This window comes from Dermacentor albipictus, chromosome 1 (assembly GCF_038994185.2).
Source record: "Dermacentor albipictus isolate Rhodes 1998 colony chromosome 1, USDA_Dalb.pri_finalv2, whole genome shotgun sequence".
In the NCBI taxonomy this organism is placed as follows: domain Eukaryota; kingdom Metazoa; phylum Arthropoda; class Arachnida; order Ixodida; family Ixodidae; genus Dermacentor; species Dermacentor albipictus.
In genome coordinates this window covers 511,321,233-511,345,021 of record NC_091821.1, presented here as the reverse complement: position 1 = coordinate 511,345,021, position 23,789 = coordinate 511,321,233, and the positions used below count along the sequence as shown (strand labels likewise).

Genomic DNA, 23,789 nt, shown 5'->3' with positions numbered 1-23,789 from the left:
AGCTGTCTGCTTGGTATGGTGCAGTTCCGCATCCAGCCTTAACGAGAGGGTTTCCAGGTAACTACACAGACAGAAAACGGCAACATTGTAAAGATTGCCTGGTCACCAATGAGGTAAGGGGGGGGGGGGGGCATGTAGAATGTACTCTGTGCGCTTGGGCCACTGAAAAGCTCCTACAGCAGCGGCCGGCAAAGAAGCTCAACGTGGGCACCAGCGTTGTAGAGAAGGAAGTGGTTCACTCATCCAGGTGCAGCAGAGGTCCACAACAAACGACAAGAAAAGGAACTGGAGCTCTGCAATTATAACTTGAAATCAAGCAGCACAGGAAACTAAGGCATTCTATTGTTACAGATTCATTTGTCAGTCCGGCGCAATGGTGTTGCACATCTTCCTTGTTTTCTTGCATTCTTTAAGGGAAATTCACTACTATCAAGATGCTACAACTAAGCCAGTGCTGCACCCTTTCTATAGAGTCGTGTGTGCTTGACCAGCAATGTTTAACTACACTGGAGGTATACTGATGTGCCGTGTATATAAATGTGACTTATCTTTTAGTTATCTCTCTTGAGGGCTGTGCATTCACGCTACCGTATACTTCCATTAATTTGAGTCCACTAATTAAATTTTTCGGTAAATTCGATTGCGACCAAAGGCCCCTGCAGGTGCCCATGCTACGAACCCCAACTTTCGTTATTTCAATCCGAAAATTGGCCTTCACTGGATAATTCGAACTTGACCACTCAGCATGCATGCACCTGGCCATTATGGTAACCTCAATAGCAACCACTTTAGTGGCAGCATCTATATTGTCGCGGTACAACGCAGACAGAACACAGGAAGACGTTCTTTACGAACAACCGGACAATCTGTTCAAAAACAAACAGAGCAGAGACACGTCTTCTTCGTCATCACCCAATCTCGCTCTGACCCACTAGGCGGAGTCCGTTAATGCTCCCATCGTCGTCGTCGTCTGCGTAGAATACACGCGTCATTTGTCCCTCCCTACAAGAGCATCGTCCCGATGCTAGACAAGAAATGTCAGTTGCAAAAGTAAAGGCCGCTAGCATAGTTATTCGCTCACATACGGCTTCATGCGGACAACGTGCACAAGTTCAGGATGGTGTGTGCGGCGCCGCGTACAGTTCAAATTATCGGGAACGACCTTGTAGGTGACATCACTGAGGCGCCGCAATACCCGATATGGTCCGAAGTATCGCCTTAACAGTTTCTCGCAGAGGCCTCGTTTCCGTATGGGTGTCCAAACCCATACTCTGTCTGTCGCCGACTTCATAGGTAACTATTCTACGGTGAAGATCTTAGCCGCCTGTGTTGTAGTCTTGCTGCTGGCAGATCCGCAAGCGCGCGAGCTGTCGAGCTTCTTCTGCGCGTTGCGTAAATGCATCGGCGCGTCTGTATCAGCGTCGTCAAAGTCGTGTGGAAGCATCGCATCCAGCATCGTTCGTACTTCTCGTCCGTGAACAAAGGTGAACGGAGTCATGCGCGTCATCTCTTGTTTCGCCGTGTTATTTGCAAAGGTGATATACAGTAGGATGTCGTCCCAATTTTTATGTTCGACATCCACGTACATTGATAGCATGTCTTCAATGGTTTTGTTTAGGCGCTCTGCTAACCCATTGGTTTGTGGATGGTAGGCGGTTGACTTTCGATGGGCCGTTCCACTTAGTAGCAAGACGTGATCTAAAAGTGCAGCCGTAAATGCGGTTCCTCCGTCTGTTATTACGACGGTTGGTGCGCCGTGTCGCAACACCACATGCTCAATGAAGAAGCGTGTACCTCGGCTGCTGTGCTGCTCTGGATTGCCTTTGTTTCAGCGTAACGTGTGAGATAGTCGGTTGCGACGATAACAAAGCGATTGCCTGCAGTAGAAGTAGGAAGTGGGCCCAAAATATCCATTCCAATTTGATCAAATGGTCTTCGAGGGATCTGTGTGGGTTGTAGGAGGCCGGCTGGTTTCGTTGGAGGTGACTTGCGCCTCTGGCAGTCCAGACAAGTGCGAACATGATGTTTCACGGCGGTGGTAAGTCTCGGCCAGTAGTACCATTGCTGCACTTTGGCTAATGTTCGCGTATAGCCTAAGTGACCAGAAGTCACCTCGTTGTGGCAAGCTTGAAGTACTTCCGTACGAAGAGCTGCAGGAATGACAAGCAGATAGGGGGACCCGGTAGAAGAAAAGTTTTTTTTGTAAAGTACCTTGGCCCGTAAACAAAACGACAATAGTCCTCTTGCAAAAACTCTAGGTGGTTTCGCACATCTTCCCTCCAAGTAATTGATCAGTTCAAGCAACTCAGGGTCGTTCTGTTGTTGGGCGATGGCGGATGTGTTCATAACACAAAGAAATGCTGGGTCTTCTTCTTCAAGCGGAGCACGTGACACTATCGGCGATCGAGACAAGCAGTCAGCATCCGTATGTTGTTTGCCCGACTTGTATGTGACAGTCATGTCAAACTCTTGCTGCCTTAGGCTCCAACGCGCCAGTTATCCGGATGGATCTTTAAGGTTCGTCAGCCAACATATTGAATGGTGGTAGCTGATAACTGTGAAGTGGCGGCCATATAAATATGGGCGAAAGTTCATAACCGCCCATACCACGGCGAGGCATTCTTTCTCAGTTGTGGAGTAATTAGCCTCTGTACGTGAAAGTGTTCTACTTGCATAGGCAAGCACTCTTTTTGTATCATCTTGCCGCTGCACAAGAACAGCTCCCAAGCCAACATTGCTGGCATCAGTGTGGAGCAATGTAGGAGCGGTCTCATCTAAGTGAGCAAGCACTGGAAGTGTCTGGAGACGTTGCTGCAAGTCGTTGAATGCACCTTGCTCTTCGTCGCCCCATACAAAAGCAATGTCGTCTCTCGTCAGGCGAGTTAATGGCGACGCAATGCGCACAAAGTCTGCAGTAAAGCGCCGGTAATAGGCACAGAGGCCGAGGAAGTGCCTGACAGCCTTTTTATCGGATGGTACAGGAAACTGTGCGACAGCTGCAATTTTTTCAGGATCCGGCCGGACACCTGCGTGGCTGACGACGTGACCCAGAAACTGCAGTTCTGCGAAGCCAAAATGGCACTTCTTCGGCTTCAGGGTGAGGCCGGCAGACCGTATGGACTGCAGAACTGCTTCAAGCCGTTCGAGGTGTTCTTCAAACGTTGCGGAGAAAATGATGACGTCGTCGAGATACACTAAGCAGGTTTCCCACTTCAGACCGAAAAGTACAGTATCCATGAGGCGTTGGAACGTAGCAGGGGCAGAACACAAGCCGAAAGGCAAGACTTTAAATTCGTATAGGCCGTCTGGCGTCACGAAAGCAGTTTTTTGACGATCTCTCGGGTCTACTTCGATTTGCCAATCTTCGTTTTTGAAGTCCATTGAAAAAGTAACGTGCCTGTCGAAGCCTGTCGAGTTAATCATCTATACGGGGAAGTGGGTATACGTCTTTTTTTGTCACCTTATTTAGCTTTTGGTAGTCCACACAGAAATGCAAGCTGCTGTCTTTTTTCTTGACCAGAACTACAGGAGATGCCCAGGGACTCGTTGATGGCTGGATCATGTCATGTTCAAGCATTTTCGTCACTTGTTGTATGGCTTCACATTCTCTAGGAGCCAAACGATATGGATTTTGGTGAATTGGTCTTGCCCTTATCCTCTGCAATTATTCGGTGCTTTGTTAGGGGCATCCGACCGATGCTGGATGTCGATGCAAAGCAGTCGTTGAACTTGGCCAATAGCGTAAGAAGGCGCTTTCGTTCGTGCTGCAACAAAGCAGTGCTAACGTCAAGTACAGGAGCTGGGTCTTGCATAGGTGCTTCTTCGAGTAGTGAACAGCAGCCACGACCATCGGCAATGGCGTCAAAATACGCCACAGCCGTGCCCTTGGGAAGGTGCTATCGCTCTGTGCTAAAATTTGTTAGCAACAGGTTTGTGCGCCCGTCGGTGACATTCACGATTCCTCGTGCGACCGAGATACCGTGAGTAAACAACAAAGTGATTATTTGGTCGGCAACTCCTTCGCAACAAAACGGTATGTCACATGCTACAGAAACAAGGGCACCTGATCGAGGGGGGATGACGACGTCATCTTCTGTTAGATGAAATGAGTTGTGTTGCGGCGACTAAATCGGAACTCTCATAAAACGTCACCATGTGGTCCGGGATGTTAATTACGGCGCCGTGTTCTTTTAAGAAGTCCATTCCAATAATCAAATCTTTGCAGCATACAGAAAGGACGATGAAAGCGGCCACAAAAGAAGAATCCCCGATGATAACTTTAGCAGTACATCTTCCAGTAGGCATCAGTAATTGGCCGCCTGCCGTCCTTATGTGAGGTCCCGTCCATTGCGTCTTCACTTTCTTCAGGCAGAGGACGAGTTCCTGACTCATTATAGAGAAGTCAGCACCAGTGTCGACTAACGCTGTCACCGGCTGCCCATCCACGAAAACATCAATGTCGGCGCTCACAATTTCTTCAGTGTTTATCGGCTTCATGTCGTTCTGCAGTGAGAATGTTGGGGGCTTTTTAGTGTCTTGCGGCGGGCCTGCAACCTTGCCCCCAGAGGTCGCCGCCTTCAGTTTCCCCGACGGGGGCTGGGCGACCTTTGTCCTCGGAGCTCTGCAAAAGTATGTCCAGTAGATGAAGCCATCCGACGTGGAGGGGTTGGAGAGCGCGACCGACGGCCGAAATCGGACCGATCATTGGGCACGGATTTGTCATTCGGGTGCGCTATTGGGGGTCCCTGAAAAGCAGCATCGTTGCGGCGTAGCATGGCGTCGTCATTTGCACGTCGACCATAGGGCCACGGACGAAAAGGTCGAAATGATGTGTCATGATTCTAGCAATGACGCGAAATATGGCCGGCGCCTCCGCAGTGAAAACAGAGTGGACGCCTATCGACAGTGCGCCATACGTCGGTTCTGCAAAGTTGCGGCCGTCCCGTAGCGTCGTTTTGCGGCGTTGACCAAGGGGCGGCGAACGACAGCTGGTGGTATCACTGAAACGGCGTAACAGCTGTGCGCTTCGAAGCCTCCTCTTGTGGCGGAAGCGGCTGTCGGAGGTTGGTGGTACGGCAATGTGGCTGCAGCCGGTGGTGGACAGCGGACAGCGGCGGCGTAACTCAGGGGTCGCTGGTGGTCTTGAAGATCGGTTACCGGGAACGCCTGCCGGATTTCGTCACGCACCACTTCGGCGATTGACACGACGGGTCTATCAAGTGTCGGTGCCATGATCTTTTGAATTTCCTCTCTGATGAGCTCTCTGAGCAACTCACGCAAGGAGTTCTGATACTCGGCAGTCACTGTGGCGGCACAGATTGTAGTGCTGGCGGACAGTCGATTGTATTGCCTGCATCTTTGATGAAGGGCCTGCTCAATAGCCCTAGCCTCTTTGATAAACTCAGCGACAGTGACTGGTGGATTGCGCACAAGCCCGGCGAACAACTGCTCTTTTACACCTTGCATGAGGTAGCGCAACTTCCTATCTTCGGTCATGTTTGGGTCGGCTCTATGAGAGAGGCGGGCCATGTCCTCGGCGAACATTGTGACTGACTCATTAGGTTGTTGCACGCGTAGCTTCATCATTTGCTGGGCGCGGTCGCGTCGGTCGGCACTCGCAAAAGTTTCCGTGATCCTCTGCCAAAAGTCATGCCAGCTCATGAGGCTACCTTCGCAGTTCTCGAACCAAGTACGGCGACTGTTGTCAAGGGCGAAATAGACGTGGCAGAGCTTTTGCTGCTCAGTCCACTGATTAATCTGTGCGACACGTTCATACTTGTCCTGCCAGTCTCCAATGTCTTCGAAGACTGCACCGCGATAGCGATCGGGAACCAGCGGATGCAGAACGGTTATCTGTTGTGGAGTGGGAAACCGACTGGTTTGGGGTGCTTGTGGTAAACTGGTTTCGGCCATTGCGAGATGTGTGCAGCTCCTGGAGAGAGGTGGTTGAAGAGAGGAGAACTCCGGGGCAAGGCCTAGCAGTCGACGGCTAAAGCGATGCACGGGTGTCGTAACTGGTGACAGTGCGTCCGGGCTAGATGAACGACTCCCAGAAGGACTCCGACGCATCAGACGCAGTCAGTACCCCGCACCTCCACCAGTGTCGCGGTACAATGCAGACAGAACACAGGAAGACGTTCTTTACGAACAACTGGACAATCTGTTCAAAAACAAACAGAGCAGAGACACGTCTTCTTCGTCATCACCCAATCTCACTTTGACCCACTAGGCGGAGTCTGTTAGTGCTCCCATCGTCGTCGTCGTCGTCTGCATAGAATACACGCGTCAATATTAGCGGACCTTAGGGGGACAGACAATATGCGTTGAACAGATGTCACCTCCCGTTGAAAAGACTTGTTTTTGGCCTTCCCAGAAAAATTTTTTAAGTGGTACCCATAGCTCATAAAGTCTAGTTACGGTATTTACCCGATTCTTGTGCACACCTTTCTTTCACAAAAATGGGGCCAAAGGAAGGAAGGAAAACAAGAGGTGAAAGGAACAGAGGTTACGAGATTAAGTGTCCAGTTGGCTACTCTGCACAGGGGGACAGGCTAAGGGGCAGAATAGATAGAAAGACAAGAGAAGACTAAAAAAAAATTGGGTGCACATTAATTTCCATTTTGTTCAGGAGCTTAAAAGGGACCCCGAAACTATTCTGACAATTTTGTGCTAACATACTGAGTAGGGGTAGGTTCTTGTGGTCATTGAGTGATATTTAAGCACTCCACGAAAAGTGGCAGTGGGTTTCTGCCCCTGCACTTTGTGGTATTTGTGGGAGCTGGTGTATGGGGCACAGTGGTTTGTTGATATGACTGTATCAGATGTCCAGCCAGAGAGTTCATTGCTCACTAAGACCACACAGCAAGTGCTAGAATGAGTCTGAATGGGTTACAGCCTTTGCATGGCCCATCGCAGTCTCATTGGAGGCATTTTTAGCTCTGCAGAGCCCCTAAAGGGCTGAAACTGGGGGAGTTGTAATTTAGGATGTGTTGCAGTGCTCACTGATGCAAAGGAAAATATTGCAGGTCCAATGTGCTCAGCCTTCTCACCAAGGACAGCTATGTGGTAAAGCTGTACGATGTGCAGCACCCGCAGGGTGTGGCTGATGATGTGGAGCCCACGATGGTAGAACGCACTGTGCAACGTAAGTTCTGATCTCTCTGAATGTGCTCCAAACAATATGACGTAGCGCACCTCTCTTCTCTTCCGCTTTGGGTCTGTACCCTGTCGCTACTACAAACTTTTTTAGTATCCATATATGTTCATAATGAAGTTCTCAGTACATTTTCATTCACAAACTGATTGGATATATTGTCACCAGTGGCTTCATCTGCTTTAAAGCGTTTTTGTGTATTGCTTTGGCTCCTTGCGGTTCCACCTACAGGAGGTGGTCTCATGAAGTAGCGCTGTTTTAATTGCTAAAACTGAATTTGATAAGGTTACTAGTTAGGCCTGCTTGTGTGCCGTTAGTATAGATTACATGGTGTGTTTGGACAAGGACAACGAAAAGCAAATTTTGGCATTGCCCATCTCACAATGAATGCCGATGTTAATGCGAGCGCAGCAAAGTAGCAACACAACATGCTGCCACCACAGAGATGCGTCATCACATGCGAGACATGCGTGCAGCCAGGCTCTGGACAGGTTGGGGTCACTCAGTGCCACCGCCATGCAGTCCATGCGTGGCACATGTGTAAAAATATGCGTTCCGAGAAGCTTGTCTGGATATGTTACCTAGGTTCATTGTGCCCAAGCAACATGTAAGTATTAAGTGATTTTTTATTTTTTTGCCATTAATGAATGGTGCATACCCAATGGCACAAGTTGGCATGAAATGGCTTAAGTGATGCTCTAACCATTCGAATGTAGACCACACAGTGACCCAGGTTGGTGGGAAACTGCTAGAGTTGTAAAAAACACAGACAGACTGACAGGACAGGAAGCCAGGCCAGGCCAGGCTTTTAAAATAGGTGCACACACCTGGCAAACTGACAATAATATTGAAAAAAGTTGCGGCCTTTATAACACATGGCAAGGCAAGTACTGCGCATCTCTTGAAACAGGCTACTCTATGCATGTGTTGCCTCTGGAAAACATAAATTCTTCTTAAGCTGACAGCATGATTTATGGTAATCTAACAATAGCATGTAAAACGAGGCATGAGCACTGTGCCATGTCTGCTCCTCGTTTTACACGCTGGTATTAGATGATCATGCATAACCAACTAGCCCGAACTTTTACTCTAGTGAAGTTTGATTTATGCCACACTGGCTTGCCTGTGCTCTAAGTTTGAAATTTCTGAGCTTCCGTAATGGCATCAATTTATTCCTGGTTCTTGTGATTACTGTGCACTTGTGGAACAGTGCCTCGCGCTTGCAGTGCATTGGCAGCCATCCTCCTGTTTTGTTATTTACATTATTAGCATGCTCACACAGAGACGACATGACGACACGGTGGCAATATCATTTATGAATCACCCTGACTGTCCTGCATAAGACCAGACACATGAAAAGGCTATGCAGTAAACGATAATGTCACACAGTCAACAAATTTAATGCAATGTTTCTTACTGCTTTTATTACTGCCCCATGTGTTTACGAGAAGAAAGGATGTTAACTGAGGGGCCCGATTTTTGTTAATCATATCATCAGAAGCCAACAAGCAAAGACACCAACGACAACATAGGGGAAACTACTTGTACTTACTAATTGAATCAAAGAAAATATAAATAAATGGCAATGAAAGTGGATGGAAAAACAACGTGCGGCAGATGGGGAACGATATCACATGTTTGCATTATGCGTTCGATCCTCTTCGAAGACGTGGGATCGTTCCCCACCTGCGGCAAGTTGTTTTTTCATCCGCTTTCATTGCCATTCATTTATCGTTTGTTTGATTCAATTAATTCAATTTCAACATCTAAGAAACTACTCAAAATTCTTAACTCCTTTTGATTCTTGGCCAATCCCTCAGAATGGGCTGAGCTATAACACTGAGGAACAATCAACTCACAAATGAAAACTGTAATAGCAGAGAGTGAGAAGGAGGACATTTGCAGGATGCTGCCCTGTGTGAGCTTCATGCAGGGCAGTGCAGGTATCTTGGGAGAGGCTGCTGTTATGCAGTGGATTTAGTTGGAATGACGACAAGGAGAAAAAAAGATATTTTATGGTGCAGGTGAGAATAGTTGCCCCTGTCCGCGTGTCGTTGCAGCCTTTCCCGGAGCGGTGGTGCTGAGCTCCTTCTCCTGGCATCCCCAGGATGAGAACCGCATGCTGGCCGTCACATCGACCAGCGCAGCCCGAGATTACACGGTCTTTGACCGCATCACGTTGGTGAGAGCACACTTTGAGTAATGGACAAGAATGCTGAGAGATGGCACTCAAAGGGAACCTGCGGCACCTTTGATGAAACTTGCTTAACTGTCCCATAATAAAAGAGCAGTGCCTCATGAATCTCCTTCATAAGAGAAATTTTTGAGTGGGCCCTAATATAGCTTAGACTGCTTATATAATGCAAGTCTTTGGAATTGCGAATTTCCACACTGTAAGCAGTACCACACTATAACCAAAACATTTTTAGAAGGCACGTGTGTACAAAACTTGTAGCTTATTTACTCGTGTAATGAACGCACTTATGCGATGAATGCATCCCCAAATTAGTCACAAAACGTTTTTTCTTTTTCCTTGCGTAATGAACGCATCCCCAACTTTGCTACTGTGCAGACCCATGATCGAACGGCCGTGCTGTAGTTTTTCCAAGAGGCTACAATCTTTGACTCTCGCACATGTGTTTAAAGCAAGCGCACTTAATGCTTAACACATCCTTCTCACCAGTGCTGGTGCAAAGGCACCTCACAAATTTGAGAGAGGAAAAATGAAACTGGCTCTCTGCAACATACGCAGTTTACATACTTTACACTGATTTAATAGGAGAGTGCATGCGCGGCCAGGCGCAGCGCATAAGAGAGTCTAAGTGAAGAAGGGGCAGCCGACACTTGGTCGGCATAGTGGCCATAGTCGGCCGTAGTATCGAATTCACGTGTCTGTGGCTCACTTTTCTGCCTGCCTTGGGTTTCCATGTGTGTGATATGTCGAGATATATGCCTGCTGCTGGACATGGGGTTTATCTGCTGACAAAATGGAAATGCTGACCGGACAACTATCAACCTTGACATGCCGATGAGCAGGATGGTTGAGGAAAGATAAGCACACAGCGTGCTTGTCGAAACAGGTTCGCACTTTAACAGGATGCTTGCGATAATGGCAGACGGTCAGAAGCGGCTGCGAGAACGAGCTGCGGAGCGATCGGATATTGCTGTTCGAAGCGCGCATTCAGTTTTGCCGCATACGATTGGCCTAGGCTGCACCGACACTGCGCAGCTGAGGCGTTGGTTCTCTATTCCGTGGGGGAACCACGATGTGAGTGAAGCAGCCAGCGACTTGAACAACAGGTCTGGTGGTTCCACTGTGGAGCGAAGTTACGGTTTGCAAATGGTATGTGTGTATTTTTACTGCAAAGATAAGTTATCTTATGCATGTTACAAATCATTGCAATCTTGCTTTTCAACTTTCACCGTTTTGAAAATGTCTCCATGAAATTTACCCCGCATAATGAACGTACCTCTTAACCTTGCTTTTGTATATTGGGAAAAAAAGTGCGTTCATTACGCAGGTATATACGGTAGCTCAATCAGCCACATGTGTCCAGAAATTGCAGCATACGACTGGAATGTGCCTTCACTTTTGTTAGCGAAATGGTTCCTCTGCTTTCCAAGACCACCACTTCAAAGCATTTCACTAGCTCTGCTCCAAACCACAGCTTTGGCGAGACAGCACTGGTTAGGCCTAGTTCGAGGGGTGTCAGGTGGCACGCCATCACAGGAAGCTCACCCTTGATATATGTTCCTACCTGTTGATGAATACATGGGAATCTGGCGCGAGATCACGCACACAGTCTGCACTAACAGCAGCACACGTGACGTGGCGTTCGTGGACAATCAGGGTGCATATTCTGTGACGATCACTTCGGCAATACTATCGCCTTCACATGACGTAGTGCTCCACAAGCCAATCAGCTCATATGGTTTTGCTCAATTAGCCAATCAGTGTGCACCTGATGCCGATACTCTCGCCGAAAGTGATCGTAACAAAATACGTCCCCAGCTGGCAAATACAGCAAAAGCATACAGCAAAAGTTTGTATGTGCCTGTACTAGTAGGAACTGGGAAAGCTCGCATGTGGGCAGCATTCCAAAATGATGAATTTGCAGAAAACAGTTTAAGAGTGATGGCGTAGCAGAGTCCAAGTCACATGCACTATATCTGCACTTCGCAACAACACACATCGCGAAAGGTAAACACAAAGCGCACTTGGGCCACCTGGGCACACAAGCCAAGAACTTGAAAGGTAATACTCTTTTTGCATTTTTTACCGCAAAGACCCACAAAGAAAACATTCCCTTCAGAGTCATCATGTCGGAAAGGAACACGTGGCAGGCACAAGTTTCAACGTATCTGGCAATGCAGTTGTCGCGACTTGACATCCATGATCCATACAAGATCAAAAACTCGGAAGCTGTGATACGCTACCTTTATTCTCATGATTCGGGGATATTGGCTGCTTTTTCTGTTGACATTCAAGACATTTATTACTCCATCCCCCATTCATGTATGCTGGTGGTGCTACGAGCAGCAATAGAGGCGAAAGACATTGTACTATTTCAAAATAATGCTGCAGTTTCCGTGGACACCTTCCTCGAACTCCTATCCTCGTATCGCAATGCAAATTTTATTTGTGTTGGAGAACAGCACTTCATTCAGAGAAACGGAGTGTGCATCGGCTCGCAAGTTGCACTGTACTTGTGTGACCTTTTCCTTGCAGCAGCGGGCAGAAGAATTGAGGAAAGACAGCCACGTTCTAGCAATTGTTTCCTAAGTGGATGATTTTCTCATGTTTTGCAATACAGCTGACTAGCTAGAGCTGAACAAATGTAGGGAAGGTGTCCTGACCACTTTCCATGAAGCATGTCTAGATTTAAACTTCACCTTTGAAATGCCACAAAGAAAAGAAATTGGGTGTCTTGATTTGGTCGTCACCCTCAAAAAGCAGCACACATGCTGGAAGTACAAAACCCGTTCTTGCAACAGGTTCCTGCCATACGTTTGCGACCCTTCCAAGAATGTAAAGCGAGCCATCGTGACTATGGTGCTACAGGCCGCCCTAAAGAAGTCGTGTGATCACGTAATGGAAGAGAGATTCATGCACCAGGTAACCAGGCTCAACAACGCTGGCTATCCCAAAGGCATGCTTACAGCAGTTGCCAAAGGGTTGCTAAAGAATATGAGACTCTTGAACAGCAAGGTTCAACAAGAAGCAAACATTCTACAGAAAAGTAAGAAGGTCGCCGTTGTGCCTTAAGTACAAGGCCTAACACACAAGCTAAAGAAGATAGCCGGAAAGGAAGGCATCATGCTCAGCACCAAACAAGGCATATTCAATGTGCGCACGAGTCAACAATGGCCAGCAGAAGAAGCAGTGTGCAATAAACCACAAGAAGCGCACTACCCACAAAGCAGGGGTAATGTATGATATACCCTTATCATGTGGCCGAAGATATATAGGACAAACAGGCAGGTGCATCAATGACAGGACAAGAGAGCATGCAGCATCTTTGGAAGGAATCTCCGCTGGGCATCTCGCTTTTCATTGTCGCGAGTACCACTGCACCGTTCAGTTTCACGACATCAAAGTTTTAGGAAAAAGTGAAGGCAAGCTGACACGCGAGATTTTAGAAGCCATGGCAATTGACAGAAGCAGGTGCATCAATGACAGGACAAGAGAGCATGCAGCATTTTTGGAAGGAAGCTGGGCATCTCGCTCTTCATTGTCGCGAGTACCACTGCCCCGTTCAGTTTCACGACATCAAAGTTTTAGGGAAAAGTGAAGGCAAGCTGACACGCGAGATTTTAGAAGCTATGGCAATTGGCAGAAGCAGGTGCATCAATGACAGCAAAAGAGAGCATGCGGCATTTTTGGAAGGAATCTCCGCTGGGCATCTCACTCTTCATTATCGCCAGTACCACTGTACCGTTCAGTTTTACGACATCAAAGTTTTAGGAAAAAGTGAAGGCAAGCTGACACGCGAGATTTTAGAAGCCATGGCAATTGGCAGAAGCAGGTGCATCAATGACGCCAGGTAGCACAAAAGAGATACGTAACGTTTTCGTAGCGTTTATCCAAGACGATAAAAACGGGTTAAAGAAGACACGAATGAGAGAACCGGCTTAATTACTTTGTTGAGACGATCTAGAACAGGTCTGCAAGACGGATTCGAAAAGCTGGTCTAGAAATAGGATTGGGAAAGACACAAGTAATCCCTTTGCCAAAACTATTCGTAACCAATTTCTAAACGTTCTTAGGACGTTATCAAAAAGCTTGTCTAGAAGTAGTCTTGAAAGGTTTACGATCATCTGAAGCTGATTTTCGCGGGTGACGGTCGCGATCAGACATCGTTGTTCAAAACACGCGTTTAGTTTCGCCCCACGCGACTGGCCTATGCCCCGCAAATGTCGTCAGCCACACCCGTCGGCACGGCCTAGGCCAATCGCATGAGGTGAAACTGATTGGGCGTTTCGAACAACAATCTCCAATCGCACCCCAGATGAGTAGAAGCGTCGGTGTTGCCTGTAAGAGCCATGGCGCAGTGCCAAGCACTGTTCCCTGCATGGCCGGCGCATCCTCTACCAAGTCACATGAAAATGAGCCTGTTAGGAATAATGAATCCTTAATACCGCATTTAGTAAGCTATGATGCTTACAACCAAAATGGGAATGACATCCTGCAAAGAACAAATGGTCACGTCTTGGCAGGTGACCTGACCAAGGCATTCATGCCAAGAGTGCATGAAATGAGAACATTGTGACCAAGCAAAAACACTTTATTAAAATGTAATGCTTATGCAAGGTTCAAGCAAAATGTGTGAGAAATGCAAGTAGAAGTAAAAGTACATCAACAATGAAAAAAGTCGCAGAAAAGATTCGTAATGAACTCGAAAGTGAACATACACTAGCACATAAACAAAATTCCAAGTACACATACAAAAATGAACAGAAAAACCTGGAGCGTACTAAAGTTTCTCATTTATCATAGTAAAGAGCACGTGCTATTAGATGGACTAGATTTATGCAGAAGTGACATCGGAGCGAATGGAAGAAATAGACTGAAATGCAAGAGTATGAATCGGATGGTAACTGCCTCCAAGCATTGTTACCAATCAGCTAGAAGGTTGAAAAGAGCACAAAAAGAAATACCACCGCATACCATCATAAAACAATCCTGTGACAGAAATAAAAAAAAAGGGAACAATGCAGAATTGGAAATATTGCCTTTAGAATACATCAAAGAAGGTAATGGCGAGAAAAAATAACCATACAACAAAAAAGCAATAAAGTGAAATTAGTACAGAATACTTAAACGGGGGATTCAGTGTAACAAGTGAACACTACTGTAGTACAGCGAACGATGAGACAGTAATGCTGCATCTTGCCACTCCAGAACGTGAGAAATGAATATGCAAGCCTCATATTAGTAACTTACATAAACATGGAAATAAACTGGAATGCACTGGAAGCTGCATATGTGTAACAAAGGAAACAATGGTCATAATAAATAGTAAATGTTTTATCTAAAAAGCTCTTTACAAGAGGCAAAGTTGTACCTCTCTGGCAAAAACAAAGTTGCAACGAATAATTTGCAAACCAGCAAATACATTAATTAGCACACTGACATGTCACACTTTGTGTACATCGCCAGCCTGCTAAAGAAAAACAAAAGCACTCTGAATGAGAAAAACGTTTAACACATGTAGCCCAGAGCGAATTCTTTGCCAGTTCACCCACACTTTCACATCCTAAAACATTTGACACAAAGTCCAGGCACAGTTCCACTGATGTTTACCAATTCACCTGCACTTTCACGTCCAAAAATATTTGGCACGCAGTCCAGGCAGAGCTTCATAGATAAACAGCTTGAGAGCACCACCCTACTGATTATTCTACAGTCCCGCTGGATGTAGAACTGCCGCACATGCTGGTGGTGGTTTCAATGTAGACACACTTGCTGCCCTGGACAGGTATGCTCAGATATCTGCACTGGTGCTCCATTTTGTCGAAGTAGACACATTGATGCACTACGCTGGTAGTTGAAATGTTTTGAATGTGCAAGTATTGGCTTCCCTAGAAAGACTTGCCCACATACAACCACTGGCGTATATATGCACTTGCTCTTCACTCAGTAGCATTGAACTTAAAGTGTTCCCTATGTGGGAGCCATGTGTAAAACCGGTGTCACACGACCACTCTCGATCGCGATCAAGCCCGATCCGGATTGAAATTATCGATGCGACTGGCTCACTCTCGTAGCTTGCGCAAAGGAGCAAATCACGACCGAGAAATTCGATTTGTAACTAACTGGATAGCGGATAAAAGAGCCCCGTGTGAAACCGGTATCAAATAATGCACAGACGTACGCTAGGAAAATGTTTTGCACAAGGACAAAGAACTGCGGCATGCACTGTTGTGCGAAGCACGCGAACAGAACAGATATATATATATAAAAAAAAAACAGGCGAGCACTTCGCAAACTTCATGCACACACATGGCACCCGCACGAACTCGGCAGGCCGCCGACTAAGTAAAGCGCGAAGGGCGCACAGCGTACACTCCGACACATGTCCCAAACTGCAAACAATCGTACTACCTAAAGCATACAAGTTATTTTATACCAAGGGCATACTCAACTCACGTATGCAGCATCCACAAGCGAGTTATGCAGCGTACATGCTGTATACATTCGCCAAATAGTTAAATTGATAACAAGCACACAGCTACAAGGTATTTAATACATTACTACCATTTGAGGCGTCAAATAAAATCGAATTTAGCCGTTTCATATATTGGACACAATATATGGAGACACATGGTACCAGGTAAGACCATGAAATACCCATCACATGGGTAAAGGGGGCGAAAACACAATCGAGAGCCTGAAGCGTAAACGATAAAAGCACGGTATGGTGCACGCAAAATTCTGTCAGTGCGCTGTAGCGCGAGGGAAGAAAATATGGCGAGCACTTGACCTCACCTTTTGGGATACCGCACTAGTACTGAATCATTCAAAAAAAGCCTGTTTGAACCAGTTCTCTTGTCTGCAACACTCTTGCTAAACGGGAGACTAATATACCACGATGACGGCTCTATTGCAGAGATCGGCAAGGTGCGCACAGACAGACATTTTGCCGCCTTCGCATTCTGCAAAATGCTTTCTTGTTAGGATCACGCATAGCGGCCGATCCCGACGCTAGGGACACACATGCACGATTTCGTCCCTCTAACTTTCCTCCTTATACTGCCCTTAACGCCTTAATTACAGCGTCAGTGAAAAGGCGCCTCTCATAACATGACAATGAACTTGAAAAGCTGATTAGTGCCCTCCACTCGGCGCCCTCCAATTGAAAACACTACTGATTTCCAAATTAAAACTACACAAACAGATCGCACAACCCAAACTAATCACAGAATGTCGTTTTCTTGATGGCAAAACACTGCAACATTTACATGACAAAGGGCAGCTGCAGCGCATTCAGAACAGCCGCAAACTTACCACAGCGCAATGCAAGTGCGATAACGCTATTATGCCCGACTCAAACAGATCGCACAACCCAAACTAATCACAGAATGTCGTTTTCTTGACGGCAAAACACTGCAACACCTACATGACAAACGGCAGCGGCAGCACATTCAGAACAGCCGCAAACATACCACAGTGCAATGCAAGTGCGATAACGCTATTATGCCCGACTCAAACAGATCGCACAACCCAAACTCATCACAGAATGTCGTTTTCTTGACAGCAAAACACTGCAACACTTACGTGACAAAGGGCAGCGGCAACACATTCAGAACAGCCGCAAACATACCACAGCGCAATGCAAGTGCGATAACGCTATTATGCCCGACTCAAACAGATCGCACAACCCAAACTAATCATAGAATGTCGTTTTCTTGACGGCAAAACACTGCAACACTTGCATGACAAACGGCAGCGGCACCACATTCAGAACAGCCGCAAACATACCACAGCGCAATGCAAGTGCGATAACGCTATTATGACCGACTCAAAACAGATCACACAACCCAAACTAATCACAGAATGTCGTTTTCTTGACGGCAAAACACTGCAACACTTACATGACAAACAGCAGCGGCAGCACATTCAGAACAGCCGCAAACATACCACAGCGCAATGCAAGTGCGATAACGCAACTATGCCCGGCTTCACGAATAACGTGGCCACCTTGGTCACATAGCAATTGAAAACACTACTGATTTCCAAATTAAAACTACACAAACATATCGCACAACCCAAACTAATCACAGAATATCGTTTTCTTGGCAGCAAAACACTGCAGCACTTACATAGCAAAGGGCAGCGGCAGCACATTCAGAACAGCCGCTAACATACAACAGCGCAATGCGAGTGCGGTGACACGACTATGCCCGGCTTGCCGGGCTGCCCGGCATCACGAATCACGTGGCCACCTTGGTCACATGATTTGACGACGGTATCGCCACCTTGCGCAAGGTTGGATCGCGTTGATGGGTTGTTGAATATTGTAGAAGCCGCTAAAGATGCTGATGCGCTGTGGCGTGGCGCCTTGGTGTGTGCGTCTTGCATGTCGTGCGCATTGCGCTTTTGTACTTCTCGACCTATGAATCACGTTGCGCAGAGCCAGACACCGCGCGCTCTTCCGTTGTTCTGTCGCCACTCCACCTGCGGCAAGAGTGGCGAGCTGAAAGTTGCCACTGGGCATTCTGCAAGGCCTTTCTGTTTCCTCTCTCATTTCGGATTCTTTCAGTGCCGCATCATTGTGGTTACAGCATGTTAAAAAACAATTACCGCTTCTATATAAGTGCGATCACACCACGCTCTGCGCCCAAGCATGGCGAGCGTATAACGACGAGTTTCAGAAACATTAAAGCGAATAGCTTTCTGTCTTGTCTCCGTTGGATGTTCTCGTAGTTCAGTCGTCGGTGGTCGGTCGCCGGACTGTTGATTTTCAAGGAAAACGCTCGCGCGTTCGTTCGTTCGCTCTCATGCTAACTATGTTCTCGCTCGCTTTCTCTCGCGTTCTTTTGTTCGCTCGCTCTCTCAGTCTAATCACTTGCGTTAACAATCATCGACGATGGTTTCTGCAAATTTTTTTATGTACATTGTGCTCACAGTATAGAATTCGTTGCCACACTTCCTACGAAGCACCATTACTAGAAACGACTGTACCGATGTGTCCCTCTGTTGGCACCAAAAGTGAAGTCGCTTATTAACTCGATACTTTTATTTATGCTGCATGTGACTTTCATGATTTAGCGCTCTGGAGCCAAGTTCATGGGACCCAGAGGAATACGCATTATTTGATGAATAATGTACGCTTACTGTATTGCATATGCATAAGATATCGCCTAAAATTTCATATGGAGGTAAACATGTGCGCGCACGCATGCACGCACGCGCGCACACACACACACACACACACACACACACACACACACACACACACACACACACACACATAATGTTTAATTGCATACGTACTTATGCAAAGCATTGTGAACTTGTACATGCCAGAATAGTGAAAACGTTCACTGCGTTCTCTTCTTTATATTACACAAGGAGGAAGTAAAATGAAGCTATTGTTTATAACCAAACCGCAGTTCTCACAAATCAAACAATTGGGCACACAATGTTAGCTTTGTATGCACGAAAACTGTGCAGCCCTCGTGCCTCAGCAGTAAAAAAAAAAAGTTAGTTCTGCAGTAAGGTATTCACATCTCTGCATTGTGAATAGTAGGAAACACGGCAAAGCTGCCTTGTCCAGCGAGAATTTTGAAGCATTTGCATGCGACGCTGCTCATTTTCCAGGAGCTCATTGTCACATTTAGTGATGACACCTTTGATATGTCAAACACACTGGAAGGAACCGGGTATTCATGCAGATCTTCCTTCCTGCTGAAGGCTCGGCCGACTGCCATTGCTGTAAGGGCGGCTTCGATGTTTCTGTACTCACGCTCCACTTCCTCCTGGCCCAAAACACTTCCTGTTGGGATGCCAACCTCATTTGCAATCCTTCGTCTCTTCTGACATTAGGCTAACACCACTAAAGAATTTCTTTTTCTTTTGCACTCATTCTAATGTAGGTAGAATAGAGGAGCAGTTGACACAACGAGTGCTGTTTGACAAGCGAGGAATTCTCCCGCCAAAAACGGCACTGTCGAAAATGTACCCGGTACGCTTGATAACTAAAGAGCTGGAGCGAGTCATGTGAAGTCGTTTTCACAACGTATTCACCCCTCGTTTTTAAGCTGCCTGGCTTCCAACGTTATCAAAACGCATTCACCCCTCATTTTTAAGCTATCTTGTTTGGAATGTCTTTGATGCGTCGATTTTGGTCAAAAATCCATTTCGGACGTTGAACCCCTTAATACGACGTTTTCAAGACTTTGTGTGCTACCTGGGACAGGACAAGAGAGCATGCAGCATTTCTGGAAGGAATCTCCGCTGGGCATCTAGCTCTTCATTATTGCCAGTACCACTGCACCGTGGAATTTCACGACATCAAATTTTTAGGAAAAAGTGAAGGCACGCTGGCATGCGAGATTTTAGAAGCCATGGCAATTGACACAAGCAGGTGCATCAATGACAAAACAAGAGAGCATGCAGCATTTTTGGAAGGAATCTTCGCTGGGCATCTCGCTCTTCATTATCGCCAGTACCACTGCACAGTTCAGTTTCACGACATCAAAGTTTTAGGGAAAAGTGAAGGCAAGCTGACACGCGAGATTTTAGAAGCTATGGCAATTGACAGAAGCAGGTGCATCAATGACAGCAAAAGAGAGCATGCGGCATTTTTGGAAGGAATCTCCGCTGGGCATCTCACTCTTCATTATCGCCAGTACCACTGTACCGTTCAATTTCACGACGTCAAAGTTTTAGGAAAAAGGGAAGGCAAGCTGACACGCAAGATTTTAGAAGCCATGGCAATTGACAGAAGCAGGAAATCTTGCATCAGTACACCACAAATACTACTGACAGAAAAAGAAAAGCGCTACTTGCACAAAGACGATATTTCAGCCTAAGAAGTCGGATAATCGGCAGAACATATGAAAAAGAGGCATTGGCTTTCTTGTGCTATAAAATTGTAGGAAATCAGTAATAAACATTCAGTTGCTAGTCCAGCATGTGTTGTCATCTCTTCCTGTCTATGTTAGAACATTCTGCTGAAAACCATTCGTGGTATCTACAACCAATGAGCTCAGGCAAACACTATTCTGGAGTATTGTAACCGTCACTGAATTTTTTCTTGTAGCTTTGAGCATTTTATCACAAGACTAGCTTTGGGTTTACACAGCAGGTGTGAAAGTGTCGTGACTAAGTCATGGCCAATTACACACATTAGTGCGCACGGTGGATGAAGGCGGAGGAGGGGAAATCGTTGCGCAAACTTACCGTGACCCTGGAGATTTCAGAACTTTTTACACGTGGTAAATCATGCCGAATATAACAAGGAAACTGTGTGGATGGTACCTGCTCTTTACTGTCCACATAGGTTATGCATGGAGCGGTGATCAAGTTGTGTGCCTGATGGTCCTTTTGTCTGTCTTGGCTTGGCCTTATGATAACCCACCTGCCGTAAAGTTGGGATAGCCCTCATGCATTCTGCAGAAAAACCGGAAAGCAAAACCTACTGCATGAGAAATAAAAGATTGCAGCAAAACACAGGTCGACTATTAAACTGAGACCCTCATTAGTATTCAGTACAACAGAACATCACTAATTCATTAGTTCCAAAGGGAAAAAAGAACACTTGATTGTATTCAGCAGAAATTCTTTTGATTAAAGGGACAGACAAAAGTCTCAGAACAAAACATGTATAGAGATAACCCCGCTGATAGAAAGATTGCCTATCATATTGGCTGAAAAAACCCTCTTTTGCTAATTGAACTTGGATTCATATTTTTTATCCTTCGCTAAAAGTCGAGAAAAATGACCTTTGGCGCCCCACATGGCAAAAGCATGAAGATGCATTAGTGACTTACCACATGACCTTCTACTAGCATATGCAGTTTCCGGTCTTTTTATTAGCATTGAAATGCAGTACACTTTATCTGTAATAAGTTTTTTGTAATTTACAATGTACAGATAAGCCTTCGTTCATAGTGATTAGAAAAGTGGTGCTGCCTTCACCTTAGTTTTCGATGAGTTGGCTCATCTGTCGACAGAATAATGATGCGGTACAAATATGAGAAAGGTCTGTACGCAAACCTGTCGTACCAGCTTTCTATTTTACAAAGTGGGTGAAAAGGTTAAAATATGCCAGCGAGGGATGAAATACTTAAGACTATTGAAAATGTATACAGTCGAACACGAATATATCGAACTCGAAGGGGATCGCGAAATAATTCAATATATCAAAAATTCGATATAAAAAATACAGGCCCAGAGACTTTACCTGTGGTGGACGATGACCTACCGATCGGCGCATTCAAGAATGACAACTATTTCCGCACACACGACGCAACGTAATGCTTTATTTGCGTGAAAAAAAATCGCTTACGTTGGTCTGCTTCTTCGCCTTGCAAATGAAATTAAAGATGCCAACCTCAATCTTATCGAGGCTGCTCAGGTGCGAAAGCCCGGTTCCTTCCATGTCGCTGCAACAACGGCGAATCAAGCTGAACGCTGCCGCCACTTCAGCGGCGGAGTACGAGCGTGTAGCCGCGCCCTCGTCCGGACGATCTTCGTCGCCACTCGAGCTGTCAGCCTGGGTCCCTCCGACTGCAGCTACAATATCCTCGTCGACGAGGCTCGCAATAGCCTGAACATTGCTGTCAACGTTCACACAATCGTCAGCAGACACTACGGCTAGAACGGCAGCCGGGAAAAGGGACGGCAACTCGCGAAACGCGTCGTCCATGCACTCGTTGTCGCCGTCGCCGTCTTCGCAGGTTTCAGGAAGTTTGGCTGTCACGAGGCCTGCCTTCCGGAAGCAGTTGGCCACAGTATCCTGCTTCACGTCTCTCCAGGCGCCCGTCATCATTTGAATGGCCCCCAGCAGGTCAACCTTAAGCTCGGTGCCCATGCGGAGGTTCACCAAAAGCCTATCAATGAGTCACCTCCTGTAGCCGACTTTGAACGACTTAATGATGCCCTGGTCGAGCGGCTGCAACTTTGCTGTCGTGTTCGCCGGCAGAAACTTGAGCGCGATGTTTTCGAGCTTGCAGGTGGTGTGATGGGCCAAGCAGTTATCAACGAGGAGGCAAGCGTGACGCCCCGATTTGCCCAGTTCGGCGTCCCACGCTTGCAGCCATTCTGTGAACAGCTGACGCGTCATCCACGCCTTGTTATTGAAGGCATAGCGAACGGGGAGCTGCTTACAGTTTTTGAAGCAGCGCGGTGCCCTTGCTTTGCCAATCACAAAGGGCTGGAGCTTTTGAGAGCCATCCATGTTAGCAGCGAGCAGAACGCTCACGCGGACTTTGCTCATCTTGCCCCCGTGACACGTGCTGCCCCGGACGTCGAGCGTCTTGCTGGGCAGCATCTGCCAAAACAACCCGGTCTCGTCGGCGTTGAAGATTTCCGCGGATGAAAACTTCGCGCAAATTTCCGGCCATTCCTTCGAAATCCACTGCTGGATATCCTGGCTGATGACGGCTCCGCTTTCCTCAGAAATGGTTTTGCCAACTATCTTATGGCGGTTCTTAAACCTCTGCAGCCACCCTGTGTTGTCGGCGAAGTTGTCATCACAGAGTGCAGCGGCAAACCATTTGGCTTTAGCCATTAGCATTGGGCCATCCACCGGAATGTTCTTAGCCCGCACCTCTAAAAACCACGCATAGATGGCCTTTTCAACTTTCTCGTGGGCAGGAGCGCGCACACGACAAGCTCCCGACGTTCGTAACTCCGCCGCTTTCGACTTTATGTCCGCCTTGTTTTTTAACAAGGTGCTCAGAGTGCTCCGAGGAGTCCCGAAGTCGTCTGCCACCGTCGCACTTTTCTCGCCCGCCTCAACACGCTGAATGGTATTCAGCTTTGTCGCAAAGTCCAGGTTCTTGCGCTTCTTGACGCTGCTTGTGCTTGCTGCGGCCATTGCTTCCATGTCAGCTCACCACGATCCAGTCACACGTGTCGTGAGACGCACACAAAACAATAATGAACACGAAACACAAGAACGCGCACAAAACACAAGAATTCACGTGCGCAGCCACCGCCAACAAAGCGCTCGCGATGGCCACCTCCGAGGGCGAAAGCGACGTACGAGTAACGAAAGGCACGAGCTGTGGTTGGCTGAGCAAAACTCGTGAAAAAGCAACAAGAAAAAAAAAAGCCAAAGGACGAGGCCACCGCCGCCTTCGTTCCTGGCTACCTTTTCCGAGCCGATCACTATGGTTACGCGGGGGAAGGATGAGAGACATTGGGAGAGAGAAAAATAAAAGCAGTTCCGCAAGCAGGGTGTTGCCGCAAGTCGGGGAGCTTGCGCAGCGGGAGTACCGTCTGAGCCTCCCTCCCTCTCGCTCTCACATTTTCCGAGCCTTTCGGGGGAGGCACGCGGCTGCAGCGAGTGCCGAGATCGCGCGGCGTTCTATATATCCAATGGCGGGTAAAAATATCGTTCGATATAAACGTACGAATTTCTATACTTTTACACAGAATTTTCAAGGGGATAATTTACGAGTT

The 23,789-nt window shown here is 47.0% G+C and overlaps 1 protein-coding gene across 2 annotated transcripts in view; it reads left to right on the top strand.

Moving 5' to 3' along the window:
* The window catches only part of mio (GATOR complex protein mio), a 534,566-nt gene that overhangs the window by 249,438 nt on the left and 261,339 nt on the right, over positions 1–23,789 (top strand). For both annotated transcript variants that reach the window (XM_070532612.1, XM_070532613.1), the window contains exons 11-13: positions 58–113; positions 7,026–7,144; positions 9,214–9,335. In XM_070532612.1, coding sequence (XP_070388713.1) covers positions 58–113; positions 7,026–7,144; positions 9,214–9,335 — 297 coding nt within the window. The remainder of the gene's footprint in view (positions 1–57; positions 114–7,025; positions 7,145–9,213; positions 9,336–23,789) is intronic.